Source organism: Lemur catta, chromosome 8, assembly GCF_020740605.2.
Source record: "Lemur catta isolate mLemCat1 chromosome 8, mLemCat1.pri, whole genome shotgun sequence".
In the NCBI taxonomy this organism is placed as follows: Eukaryota; Metazoa; Chordata; class Mammalia; order Primates; family Lemuridae; genus Lemur; species Lemur catta.
The window spans coordinates 63,812,398-63,826,607 of NC_059135.1; the positions used below are offsets into that span (position 1 = coordinate 63,812,398).

The 14,210-nt window shown below is 40.7% G+C and overlaps 1 protein-coding gene across 9 annotated transcripts in view; it reads left to right on the plus strand.

Annotated features, from left to right (window-relative positions):
• The window catches only part of RBMS1 (RNA binding motif single stranded interacting protein 1), a 210,886-nt gene that overhangs the window by 178,611 nt on the left and 18,065 nt on the right, over positions 1-14,210 (plus strand). For all 9 annotated transcript variants that reach the window (XM_045559528.1, XM_045559534.1, XM_045559532.1 and 6 more), the window contains exons 5-6: positions 3,047-3,204; positions 5,153-5,232. In XM_045559528.1, the coding sequence (XP_045415484.1) occupies positions 3,047-3,204; positions 5,153-5,232 (238 nt within the window). The remainder of the gene's footprint in view (positions 1-3,046; positions 3,205-5,152; positions 5,233-14,210) is intronic.

The window sequence follows — 14,210 nt, forward strand, 5'->3', positions numbered from 1 at the left end:
AAGTTGTTTTTCTTCAATAATAAATTGACCTTAGTTATTGTAATGTTTTGCCTTAGAAACTTTTTAAGTTTTTTAATTTTTTTACTCTTTTGTAATAACAATTATTTATTTATTTATCTATCTACTTATTAAGCTTTTTTTGTTAAAAACTAAGACACAAACATATACACTAGTCTAGGGCTACACAGGGTCAGGGTCATCAAGACATCTCTAGGCGATAGGAAATTTTGCCATCGGCTGTTGACCAAAACGCATTATGCAGCACATGACCAAATGTGAAATCACAAGATAAAGGTGGCTTATCTTCCTGGAGTATCAATGTTACTGGAAGGAATTAGGTCAGAAACATTGTTTCTCTATTAAACTCAGATACGAAGTAGATTGCAAAATTTACTTTTTTTTTTTTTTTTTAAGATAAAGCACAAGAAGACTTCAAAGAAATTTTGCAGCTCTGGGAAGGCTACTTTGCCTTTCACCTACATACTCTTCAGGGTACACAGTCATTCTCCTTGCTTTTAGCACTGCTTCAGAAGGAAAGTTTAAGCAGCAAGGACTGACAAAATCTAACCTCTCAGTCTTTCAGCCTGGTTTCAGTCCCTGCTCAATGTCATATTCTCTGAGCAGAGTATTCCCTAGTCCTCCAAACACAGGCTCCCCTCCCTGTCCTCCTACTGTGATTTGCACACATCTCTGTTACAGCATGCATTGCATGTTTCTGTCTCTCCTACTTTATTATAAGCTATCAGGAGGCAGGACTAGAGTCAGCGTTATTTTATCTCAAGTCTGGCGTGTACGAGAGGCACTGGAAATAGCCTTTACCTGTAGCAGGCCTCAGGGCCCACCTTTAGGAAGAAAGGACTGTGCGTTGGCTGGTTCAGGCCAGACTCGCACAGTAACGAACACATCCTTGCGCTTTAGGAAAGCTTCAGAGACGTGGGAGGTTGGGACCAAAGTGAGATGGCTGAGCAGGCAGCTGTGTGACCAGTCGAGCGAAGCTGGCAAAGGCGTTGAGTGATGTGGAAATCAGGGTATAAGACCTTACCTCTTATTCCACCTCAGAAGAATTGGAAAACTTTAATACCTAAGGCCGTTTTTATTGTTTTTCCCTGTGTTCTGAAACATTGTATCTATTATTATTCTATGTTCATTAAATAAACCACTTTCTAATTTTTAAACGTTAAAGATGTACTTTGTATAATTGTCAATAGAAGGTTTTGCTCAGCATAAGATTATCAGTGGTACCACACTGAATTTTCCTAATTTCAGCTAAATGAGTTGCCATTTTGTTTAGCCTGTAAAGGGTTGATGAGGGTCGGTTCAGCTTGCTATTGAGCATTTGAAAAATTTTAATTTTTTCTTGGCCCCACCCACACAACACACCCTGAGAGGCTGGGAGCCACTGCTCTGTCCCTGTGGGACTGGCCTGGCTACGTGCTGCTTTGCTCGGGGTCAGGACCAGGAGACTGTAGAGATAGTACCTTTTGCCTATAGTTGCTCAGTCTCTGAAAACTTTAATTCTTGGGAATACCAGGGCATTCCCTAGGAAAGCTGTCCCTAGGCATCCCTTGGATTCTTAAAATCCCCACAAGTGCCGTCCTGCCCATTCAGTCCTAGGAATGCCATTCCCTCGGATGCTATGCTGACATTTTAAATCTTACCAGATATGTATTGCAAGAAAGGTCGGTATTTACTTTTACCTGCAGATTATATAAAAGAGAAAGTTTCATTTCAGGCCTAAGGAATGCTAGAATACACTTGAAAGTAGAAGCTTGGTACAAATTCAAACATGCATAATGCTTCACATATATTTTTTAAACTACCGTGCATTTCAGAAATCCAGAAAGTTATAACGCATGTGCTATTCTGTTTCCTAAGGCTAAAACATCAGTTGATGACTTTACTAATCGTGCTTATTAGAGAAAAATCATAAGCTCTCATGTGCTTAAATATGTAAATATACAATTAGTTAATAGGATCAAGGGAAAGGCTGATTATAAATTCATAAGGCTGTGCTAATCCCACAAATTGCAGAGGTGAATTTTGACATGGTCAGAAAATATTCCAGTTGTCAGATAAGCTTTTTTCCCCTGATGATTGGAAGGGATCCTCCTTGTAAATATTCATCTCAGTTACTGCTTCTCAGAAAAATCACTTGTGTATCTTTGGTTTACTTCAGCAAAGGGTGAGTGGGTGGGAAATGATCTAAGAGCATTGCTTCTCAAACTCTCCTATGCTTGGGAATCCCCTGTGGGACCTTGTTAAAATGTAACTTTTGATTCAGTAGGTCTGAAGTGAGGCCTGAGAGTCTGCATGTTTAATAAGCTCCCATGTAATTTCCTTACTGCTGGCCCCTGGATCACTCTCTGTGTGGCAAGAATGTCACAAACCCACCCTCCCCCACCTACTCTTGAGTTCAGCTTTTCCAAAATTCTAAACTTTGCTCAGATTTGACCATTTATATGGCTTTGAGATTTTTTTGTTTGGGATAATTTAGGAGTTCTCTCTTTTCCATTGGCGATCACAATCTAAAAGTGTTAATTGTATGAATTCTGCCACAGAGCAGAGGAGGGGAGTTTGGGCACAGCCCCTACTGGACTCTAGATGAGTTGGTCCAGAATTTTTCACATATCTCTAAACTGAATTATTAGCAATAATAGCTTCCTGCGTAATATTGTGCCTGAAATGGACTCCTAAAAATAGCAGTGGAGGAGAAATTGGTTATTTTTGGAGACACTGCAAACAGCTGAGAGTTGTGGTTCCATGAGGGCATCCTCTCTAATGCCGTAGTGCCTGCCAACAGTGTTGTTTCCAAATCTGCTACGGTTGGCTCAATAGGGTCATGTCTGACCTGCACAGATCGTCCAAGCTTCAGACACCCTTTTCAAGTGTCCAAGGTGACTTGTGTGTCCTGTAGTTCCTGTGGTCTCACTGGATAGTATTTTAAAAGGTCTTGAGCAAAGAGAATGGCTAAATAAAAATAGGTGTGTTAGCATAAATATTTCACTTTCTTTTGGAAATTAATGGACAGTACTCTCTTCTGTTTTAGCAACAGGAACAAGATCCTACCAACCTGTATATTTCTAATTTGCCACTGTCCATGGATGAGCAAGAACTTGAAAATATGCTCAAACCATTTGGACAAGTTATTTCTACAAGGATACTACGTGATTCCAATGGTACAAGTCGTGGTGTTGGCTTTGCTAGGTAAGCATCTTGCCCTGTGTTTACTATGTCAACAATAGCTCTGCTTAGTTATCTTAGAAAATTAAAAATGACCAAAAAGAGTATTTAAGCAAGGGTTATGGGAGCCAGTGACACCTTGAACTTAAGTTACATGTAAATATTGGTCTGCATTTTTCCAAATCTTTTGCAAGTTCATTAGGATTCTTGAACCTGAACACACTAAATATTTGGTGGCTCATGCCACTGAACTGTCACATGAGCAGTAGTTCTAAAAGTATGTGTCCTTAGTATTTTGATTAATTAGATCAAGATGCTTATAACTTCTTAAAAATAACAATTCATCTCCTAAACTCCATAGATAAATCAGTATTTTTTTCCTCATTAGATGGAAATTTGATTTGTTTTCAATAAAATTAATTAGGTTTTTTAAATGAAATATTTCAAAAATTCAAAAGAGAATATGACACCTAACACCACACAAATTTAACAAATATCAACATTTTATAATTTTTGTTTGAGATTTTTTTAAAGAAATCTTTTAGATATAACTAAAGTGCCCTCATGCCTTCCATCTAATATTTATCCCTTTCTCCCCAGAAAGGAAACTTTAGTATAGTGGTTAACTTGGTTTCCAAAGGAAAAATATTAAGCAGAAAGACCTTTGATTTTTTTTCTTTTTTTAGTGAAATTCTAATCCAAAAGCCCATGTATAAAAGGTGATTTTTACATGATGCATTATTTAGAAACCTGTTAATACTGTGTAGTAACAGATAATGTTTACATGTTTTAAAGTACTGACTGATTTTGGAGGAAAAATTGCTGACATTTTACTTTCATATACAAATGACAATCACCTCTAAGCAAAGATCTGTGTCAGAAGAGCACTATTATTATATTATTTTATGTATGAGGAAATTGAGGCACAAAAGGGACAATGAGGCAAAGGCTAGTATATGTTTCCTCTGCCTTTTAGTCCATTGCTCTTTCTGTTAGGCCATATAAGTTTATAATAAAACTGAAATATCCTACAGGTGGTAAGTCACCAAGGCCAGTATCTGCAGTGTACACTTCACTTGGTTAAAGTGATCCAGGTGAGACACTGAATGACTGAGCACCATCTTGTCACCTCTGCTGGTGTTCTTCTGAAAACAGATCAAGGAGGAGGATTTCTGTGAACCAGTTAAATCCTATTTTTTTGTAAACTATCACTATCTGTTAAAACTGAGGTATAACTCTCTGGGTAGTTGAGGAAGGTAGCACGTTTTGAGTAAATTATCCAGTGTTTCTTCCATTAAAGAAAAATAAGTCAAAGTAATTTAAGTTTCCAGAAATGTTTCTCAAACCTTTTTAGCCACCTGTAGATATAGAACGAGTTGTAAAGTTAAGCTCCAGCTTTTAATTACTCCTCCAAGCAAAGATGACAAGGAAGATACATAATAGACTTCACTAATTAAATTTTAAACTTGAATGTGAAAAACATACAAGGCACACCCTCTAATGTGCTAGCTGTTATCATGACTTTTTAGTCTGTCATTTTGTGAATTTGTGAAAGACCGTCTTTAAAATGACCAATATTCTAGCAAGTAGCAGATACACTAGTATTTTAAACCGTTGTTTTTGCTTTTAATTCAATATCATGACTAACAAAAGCTGTTGTGTATTGATTTTCAATTTTCCAACAATTAAAATCAAATTATACATGTAATATACTTGGTATTAAACACTCTGGATGTAATTTATCCTTTCTTTTAGGATTCACAATGTACTTTGCTCTTCAGTTATTTTACTATAGAAGTACAAAAGCAACAGGTAGATAAAGAATAAGCCCTCTTCTTCTTTACAATATTCACATTTTTGTTAGGTTTCATTTATATCCGAAAACCTATAAGAATATTTGCACGTGCACAGAACAAAATGAAAGCGAAGAGACCTCTAAATATTTATATGTTCTATTTTTATATATAAATAGGATGGAATCAACAGAAAAATGCGAAGCCGTTATTGGTCATTTTAATGGAAAATTCATTAAGACACCACCAGGAGTTTCTGGTATGTTGTTTGTCTAAAATTTTTATCAGTAGTCTTTTATGTAATGTGGTTATAAATGTAATACATGATGGATGGCTCTTCCATCAAGAACAAAATGCCCTCATTCCGTGCTTTAAAATTTATTTCTTTGGATCTGCAAGTAGGACTTAAAAATTCACCTCTCCCTGGTCATTAGATGTTTCAATATCAATGGAAGCAGACCCAGTAGCAAGGAGTGGTCTGATTTGTAAACCACTGCACAATCTGCTCTGCCTTTGATGCGTCAGCCCTCTTCTAACCCACCCTATCGCCATCCTCAATAAGCCTCCTGTCGTTGGGTCGCGTCCCTTGAGGAGTGTGGTGCCTTTCCTTCCCAGCAGTGCCTGGAGCTCCACTCCTGTGGCCTTTATGTCCGCCCCACTTCAGCCACTTTTCCCCATTGCTGTACCTTGTGCTGTCATTCTCCAGAAGGCCACACTTTCCATTTCAGGGCCACACGCACTGTAACTCCCGTGAGACCTGATCTGAAATACAAAGGGATCTTTCCATGTGTTTATTGGTCCTCTTTTACCTGTTTCTTGTCCCTACCAAATCTGGTCTCCATTTTTGAGCACTAAAACCATTTCTATAGTGACATCCTATGTTATGACATCTTTGGCCACACCTGCCTGGCGGAACGCTGAACCCGGATTCATCCTACAGCAATCCACCTTCCCCACACCTGTTGCATCCAGGCAGCCAGAGGTTGACACCACCACAGATCGAATGTCTACAGCTTGACCAGACCCTCCACGCTGCTGGTCCTCACTCTACCTCCTCACCCTTCCCCGGCAGCAGTTCTCAGTTTTCACCAGCCCACTCAGCCCCCTACCTAACCACCCTCTCTGACTCCAAGATGACTTCGCTTCCCACCTGATGAATAAAAGTGAGATCACCAGGTAGAAATGCCGTCAACTTCCTCTGAACAAGGAGACTCACACCCACATCCAGGCTTACCTCTCTCCTTCCTTAAAGTCTCAAGGGCAAGGGTTTCAGAGCTGTCCTTGAGATCACGTCCCATTGGGACCTTGCTCTGCCAGTGATTGCCTGTCTCTCCTATAATGCCAATCTCTCTCTTTTGCTTTTATTTTTTCAACAAAGCCAAAAACTTATATTTTCAATTAATAAAATAACAGATATCTAGCAAGACTAATTGGGGAGGAAATGAAAGAAAATGTATCAAATAATACCAGAAACAAAACTTGTGAACATGAGTATGATAGACATTTTTAAAAACACAGAATTCAATGAACAAAACTATGAACTACTTTATGCCAAAAATGTTCTAGAAAAAGGTAGCCATTTGTGTTTGTAATCATTCAAGTCTTTGCAATTTTGAAACTAAACTAAGCACTCTGTTCTTATCAAGATCCTTCTCCTGTAAACTGTTTAGAAGTGTGGTCTTTACTTCCTTGCTTCCCATGCACCCCTCAGCTCTCTCCAATCTGACATCTTCCCCTAGTGTGCAAAAGAAATTCCTCTTGGGAAACTTACCATATTAGTTTGCTAAGGTGGCTGAAACAAAGTACCACATACTGAGTGGCTTAAACAACAGAAATTTAGTGTCTCAGAGTTCTGGAGGCCAGAAGTCCAAGATCAAGGTGTCGGCAGGTTGGTCCCTCTGAGGGCTGTGGGGGAAGAATCTGTTCCAGGCTTCTGTCCTTGGCTTGTAGATGGCTGTCTCTTCACATCATCTTCTCTCTTCACACATCAGTCTCTGTGTCCAAATCCCCACTTCTTGTGAGCACACCAGTCATACTGGATTAAAGCCCACCCTAATGACTTCACTTCAACTTTGAAGACCCTGTCTCTAAATAAGGTCTCATTCTGAGCCACTGGACTCTACATAGCTTCTTTGTGGAGAGGTGGGTGGGTGTGGACACAATTCACCCCATAACACTTAACTCCAGATTCTCCCATCTGTAGACTTTCCCGTCTCTTCGAATCCCGTGTCTGTCTGCTGTGTGTGTTTGGTAGAGCTGGTCCCTCGCTCATCCTTCACTTCTGTTACACCTGTCTCCATTTTCTTCCCATCTTGTATTATTTCCTTTTCCACTGTAGACTTGTTTCTTCTCTCTGCTCTTAATTGTTGGTGTTTCCCCGAGTTCCATTTTTGACTCACGATTCTGATAGACTCCATCCACTCTCAAGGTTTCACCTACTACTTATGCTCAGATGACTCTTAGACGTTCATCTCTCATCCTGGCTTTTCTCCTGAGTCTCCGGCTGCCTGGCCTCGGTCACCTACGGTCATCCTCTCCAGAACTAGCCTGGTCCCCCTTGGCCCTTCCCATCAAATCCACTCCTCCTCTCATGTTCCTGTCTCAGTTTATGGAATCAGTATCCACCCAGGCACCCCAGCCAGAAGTCCAGTACTGGGCTCCCACCAGCGCCCTCTGTTCTTTATCTCTTACACATGAATAACCTTCAAATCCTTCCACGTTTCTTCCTGATTAGTTCTATAATCTACCTTTCCCCTCCATTCCTCTTACCACGGCTTAATCGAATCCTTTATTATCTCTCATCTAGGTCATTACAGCAGCCATCTAATTGCCCTCTCAGATATTTTTCCCTTACTGTAGCCAGAGAGATTAGGGTAAAATATACCCCTCTTTGCCACTTTACTGTTAAAAATCTGTTCCTTCTCAGTTAGAAAGAAAGATCCAGGATTCCTGGAATAGTAGAGAAGGCCATAGGTGACTGGAGCCCATGCCTGCATCTGCAGTCCCATCTCCCTCCATTCCCTGCCTTCCTGCGTATCCTCTTAATCAAACTGAACTGCAAGTGGTATTCCCAGCACACCATGTTGCATCATTCCCTTTTGCTTTCTCTCTTGTGGTTTCCAACGGCTCAGATCCTTTCAGTTCCCTTTAACCTGGCTGTGCCTTCCTCACCCACAAGACACTGGTCAAGGCTTGCCTTCTCCTGCAGGGACCTCCTCTGACCCAGTGGGCTACACTCTGTTTTGCAGAGCCCCCTGAGGATACCCACTTGTATCGTAGTACTTGGCATGTGTACCTGTGTCAGTCCCACGAAACTGAAAGCTCCTTGAAGGCAGAAACTGTTTTCTCATCTTTTTATTTTCATGACCAGCACAATACTTGAGCCATACTAAGCAACAACAAGTATTTGTTGGTTTTGAATAAATTTGCCACACTATTTAACTCCAAGACAATATTACCTCCTTATAAGCTCGCATAGTTGGGAAAAAAAGTTGACATATCTTCCAGTTTGCAGCCAGCCACCAGCAAGCTTCCTGCCAGCCCGGGAAAAGTTTCAAAATTTAGAAACCACATCACCTTGCTTTGAGGGGGAGATACTGAAACTATTAAAATGGGGAAAAAGAGAAAAAGCCACATACAACCTCCTCTATCTTTTCTCCCCTGTAATTTTAGTCTTCTTACGTTTAGTTGGCATAATACATCTGCAGTTCTGCTTCCCAATCTGTATCCAAATCAGTGAGTCTAAATCAATCCTTAGGTCTGTGTCAGCTAACAGCCCCATGTTGCTGCTTTTACCCAAGCATGCCCTAAGGTTAAAGCTGGGATCTCAGTGTTGGATGCAGGTCAGGAGAGGGAGCCTTTAACTGTGCTCCCCTGGCCTCCTGTTGGTCAGATCTCTTAAGTGGATTAGTCATATCAGCACATTTGTCCAAAATACTGATGCTGGGGGAGCAGGCACGTACTTTCATCTCTGAACAAGGAAGGAGTCTCTGAAGTGAGCAGCTGCACTCGAACCCGCAAGAAAAAGAGAGTGCCCCATCTGACAAAGCACAAATTTCCCCCCCTGTAGTATACCCAGTTACCTCACCACTTTCTCTATGCAAAAATATGTAACACTGAAGTAAATTGATGTAATGAATTGAACCTTATGAAGTAACATAAGGTCAGACTTCTAGAAAGTGAACACAGGAGCCATATAGAATATTTATCCCAGTTTTGGACACAAGGGATGGCAAGAAAGCATTGAAGTATTTTGAAGTTAGATTAATTCCAGCCAGAGGTCATTGAAATGAGCCATTTCTCTAAGCCTGTGCACAAGAAACTAGTATTCAGTATTTATTCTGCTGCAGCTCCAAGATTCCATCTTTAGCTGAATGGCTAATGATTACCATTAGAGATTCACTTTAATTTTCTGTGTCTAGTTGAGTTTTATGGCATAGAGAAACTAATTTGTAAGTGTATGCAATACCACAGGCTACACTTGATCTTGTAGTACTAAAACCTAACAGTATACTGCTTCTGTGGCGATATCTGAAGTGGAACTGCCTATAGATACAAGTTTGGAACATGAAATATAAGATCTGGAAGTATGCTATTCCAAGGAACTCAGCCTAGTGAAACAGCTTCTTTTTTGTTTTTTAAGTTAGTTTTGTTTTCCCATTTTGAAAGAAAAGAAAAGAAAAAATAATGTTTTTAACATCCGCCCAAGTAAAGACCAAAGAGAAATTTCATATGAGGAGCCTACGTCTCAGGCCTCCTAAGTGTAGCACCTGTGCCCAGCTGTTGTTTTCATTGCTTCGCCATATCATCCTTTGCATAGGCAGGAACCCCAAGCATTAATCCCTTTGAAGGGCTGCTCATCTACCTACCTGTGACCTCTTTATTCTCTCAGCTCATTCTTGCATGCAATAAGGAAAGTTTGAGAAGGAAAAATATCCAGGATACATTTGTTTAGATGCTGTGTAAGTCTGAGATAAAACCTTCCAGTTCCTTCGATGAAATAGATCAGAGTTGAACAGTTTCCTTTTTTTCCAAAAGATTTCATGGTTGTGTCATTTAACTTTTCTCTTCCAAGTGGGTTTGCAGACTACTGGGCACATCCATTCAAGGGGAAAAAAAGAACTTGACTTCTAAGCCACATGTAAATGATTGTGAGATCCTCTGCACCTTAGCAGCCAACAGAGAATAGTTTCTTCCAAGTTGTACCAATAGTTTCTTCCAAGTGACAAATGGGGCACAAGAAACAGACAAGTCCCTTCTGCATCGAGAGCATCATTGCAGGGGGTACAATTTTGCAATCAAGCTGTTCTCTTTGTTCTGAATCAGTACTTAATTTTGTACCATTCTGAACGTTTAATGATTTTTTTGCTTGTGTATTAGTCTTGGTTCCCAGCCAGATTGCAGGTTCTTTGGAGGCAGGAGCTGTGTTTTATTCTTAATTCTGTTCTAGGCTCAGAAAGCTTGTGTTATCACCCCATACCACCAGCAGTTACCAAGTTATTTCTATGAGCATTTTTCATGTAGAGCTTATCCCAATAATCGTGGCTATTTTGAGGGCCTTGTTGAATATCTTTTTGCATGTGAGTGTGAGGTTGAATTGCCTTTAGGCATGAGTTTAAAATGTACAATGCCAGACTTGTAAGCACACTGCTGTAGTGACTTCAACTTTTCCTCAAAACAAGTCCCCAGTAGACTTGAAAACCCGTAAAGAATTTCAAAGACTTGTCAACTTCTCTGGACTTGTTTTTTCTTTTCTTGTACACATAATATAAGATTTATCTTTGAGTACCAGTCTGTTTATTAGATACTGCTCTCTCCTTTCATATTATGGCTACTCCATGAGTGTCTCCTTGGAGTGCATATGATTATTATCGGTAGATCCAGATGAAAAACAAAACTATTGTCAGGCAAGGGTCAATTTGAATGAGCCTCCACTCTAATGTTTAAACAACGTAGGCTCATTGCTAGGCAGACATAACATTTCATAAATACAGCAGAAGATGGTTTATTTAGTGATGTAAGTTGTTTAGCTGGCGCGGGCAGAATTGTCCAGGATGATTCCTGTCAGAGTACTTGGATTCTTGCGCGGCTGGCAGTTTGCCTCTGACCTGGGCTCCAAGTACAAAAAAGAAACCCGTGTTAGACACGATCCCCAAAGGACACTTTCTGAAAATGAACAAACTAAGCAGTGAACTCATCTTTATGGCGACCCTTTAAGGAAGTCTCTAGATGGCCAAGCGGAAGGAGTCAGCTGTGCACGTGAGTGGTCACTTTTCCCACACCTGCCGCCCTGCCAACACTCTTCGTATCCAAGTGACACAGCCATGGTTCCCACCCTGGCCTGGGGCACAGTGCATAATGTAGTACATGTTTATAGTTCTGTAAAAATGTAGTGTACCACATTGCAATTTTTAGTGTAATGTGCTTTTTAAAAATCTTCTCTGATTTTACCATATTTTAAAAGAGGCTTTATCTTGTCTTATAGCAGATGCTTCTATAACGTACATTATACTTCATTGACAAAAAATAATTGCATGTACAGCCTTCTCTCCTATCTTTCCCCACCCAGTTCATTATTCCCTGAAAATATTGAAACATTGTTCTTTATTTGGATTTACCTTGGTTTTGAGTGCTGACTGGTCTGTAGTGAGTTAGGTTTGCTTGGAAGATCTCCAACCAGGGTACAGAACCCATGGCTTGTTTGTGAGACAATCTAGGTGAATTCCATAGAGGATTTCAATAACTTCTTAATGCTTGCTTGATAAAAATTCCATTGTAGGGAAACAGTATCGTGGCAGTTTTCCACACAATGAATGTTAGAACAAGAGATGGAAGGCTGTAGTTATCTGGAACTGATAATCCAAATTAGGAGACATGCTCTGGGCAAAAACACTGAAACACATGATCATGATTCAGGGATTTGTCTAAAAATGCTCTTCCGGTACCTCCCCGAAAGAGAGTACAGTCTCCGAGAAGACTTACAACGCCCGTGACATGGTGGCTGGAACTCTCCTAGAGCTGAAAGCAGCTCCAGCACCCTGCTTGCCCCAAACACTCCGCCCCACCCACCCCACCGATAACCAAGGCCAACAGTGTGTTCAGTGCTGCAGGAGATGATGTGGTCACCCATCTCTCTCTCTGGACTTCTTCATGACATTAATGGAGTCTGAATAAGTCCCTGCGTGCTAAGGGCAGTGAGTTTTTAAAAAGTGTCTAGCACCGGGTATGTGATCGCCTGCTGGATTGTCAGTGCTGTGCTGGTGTCATTCTGCCGAATGGCTCAAAGCTTCATCTGTGCCATGGGGTGGGGAGTGCGGGCAGGGGTTCAATGAAGTGCATATGTGACTGCTGGCAGACTCCTTCCAAAGCCTTCAGCTTGTTTCACATCTGCTTTCTGTGTTACTCTGACTTGTCAGATTGGGTATGTGCCCAGCGGGGCTTGAAAAACTCTCTTGCCCACATTTCATAACTCTCTGTGTACGGTGATATTATTCGTCCGAATAATTGTCCTGTGCCAGAGTGCAGAAAAGGTAATGTTTAGAGGGAAAATTATGACTCTGGTGAAAGGCCTGGAGATTTTTCAAAGGTTTTTATTGCCCATTTTGTTCCCTTAATATTTGTCTTAAGCATTGTTACTCTGTAAAAACAGAAAATGTTGGTCGCTCTAAGACAAAAGAAATACTTGAAGACACATGCGATGTTCCTGGTACCTTTAAGATGATGTGATCATATCTCCCTCACCCAGTATGTATAGTAGAACAGGGACTAAATGCACACACCTTGAGATATGCGTTTCCAGGGCTGCTGTCTTACGAGGAATCCTTTCCCTAAGAACAAACATGCCGTGATAGTTGTGGGTGGCCAGTGGGGCAAGGGCTGTCTTGCAGATCCAAAATTCAAACTCATTCTCCACTGAGGAGAGGAAGTATAGTTTTGAAAGTGACAAGAGACCACAGCTGGAGATGTGCCAGGGTGTTAACTCCAGATGCTTTGAGTACCACACCAGGCTTACATGGGGCTGGTGCTGCCTTCAGACAATTGTCACCATTGATCATGCCCATCCCATTTTGCACCCTTTCACTATCAAGTTTTGCCAGTGAGGAACAATAAATAGTGGAGTAAGACTTTATTAAAGCACAAGGATCTTGGGTGGAAGATGTGGGTGTTACTGTATAATAGTTTTCTAAGAGGCATTTGCCAGCAACTTCATCCTTAACTATAACTTGAACATTTCTTTTTTTTTTTTTTTTTTGAGACAGAGTCTCACTCTGTTGCCCGGGCTAGAGTGCTGTGCCTTCAGCCTAGCTCACAGCAACCTCAAACTCCTGGGCTCAAGCAATCCTACTGCCTCAGCCTCCCAAGTAGCTGGGACTACAGGCATGCACCACCATGCCCGGCTAATTTTTTCTATATATTTTTAGTTGTTTGGCTAATTTCTTTCTATTTTTTTAGTAGAGACGAGGTCTCACTCTTGCTCAGGCTGGTCTCGAACTCCTGAGCACAAATGATCCACCCGCCTCGGCCTCCCAGAGTGCTAGGATTACAGGCGTGAGCCACCACGCCCCGTCTGAACATTTCTTTATTCTATGAGAAGCCAAGGCAGCAACCCTAGCCAGCTCATTAAATCTCTCAGAATCAAATCCCCTGGATAACAGGCCAGTCCCTAAAAGTGTTTATAACTTCTGAACAAGAAGTCCCTCTCCTGAGAATTTATCTTAATTCGAAAGCAAGGGGAGGAACCATAACGCAAAAAACTTTGAGCTCCCCTGTTGTCGTAGTAGTAAGAACAATAGCTAATACTTACTGAGTTCCTCTAAGCATCCAAGTCTTAATTGTAACAATCCTTTGAAATGGATACTATTACTATCCCCCTTTCGCAGATTATAAAAACAGAGACATTGAATGACTTGCCCCAAGTCACTAGCCAGTAAGTAGCAAAGCCAAATTTTAAGCTGGTGGAGACCAATCTTGAGGCAATATTCTAACTACCATAGAGTACAGCCACTACTACAGCAGTTGGCTCTGGAATTTAAAAGATAAGCAAGATACACACAGATGCTCATGCAGTGTTAGTAATAACAGTAAAGAAACTGTACGTGACCCCTTTTCAAATAGAACACTACATAACCATTAAACTAATGATTCTATGACAAGATAGGGGAAGGTCCACAGTATAAATGATAGAAGAAGAGGACTTATCATTGCAAATATGAAAAATAAATGTATCTACATAGACTT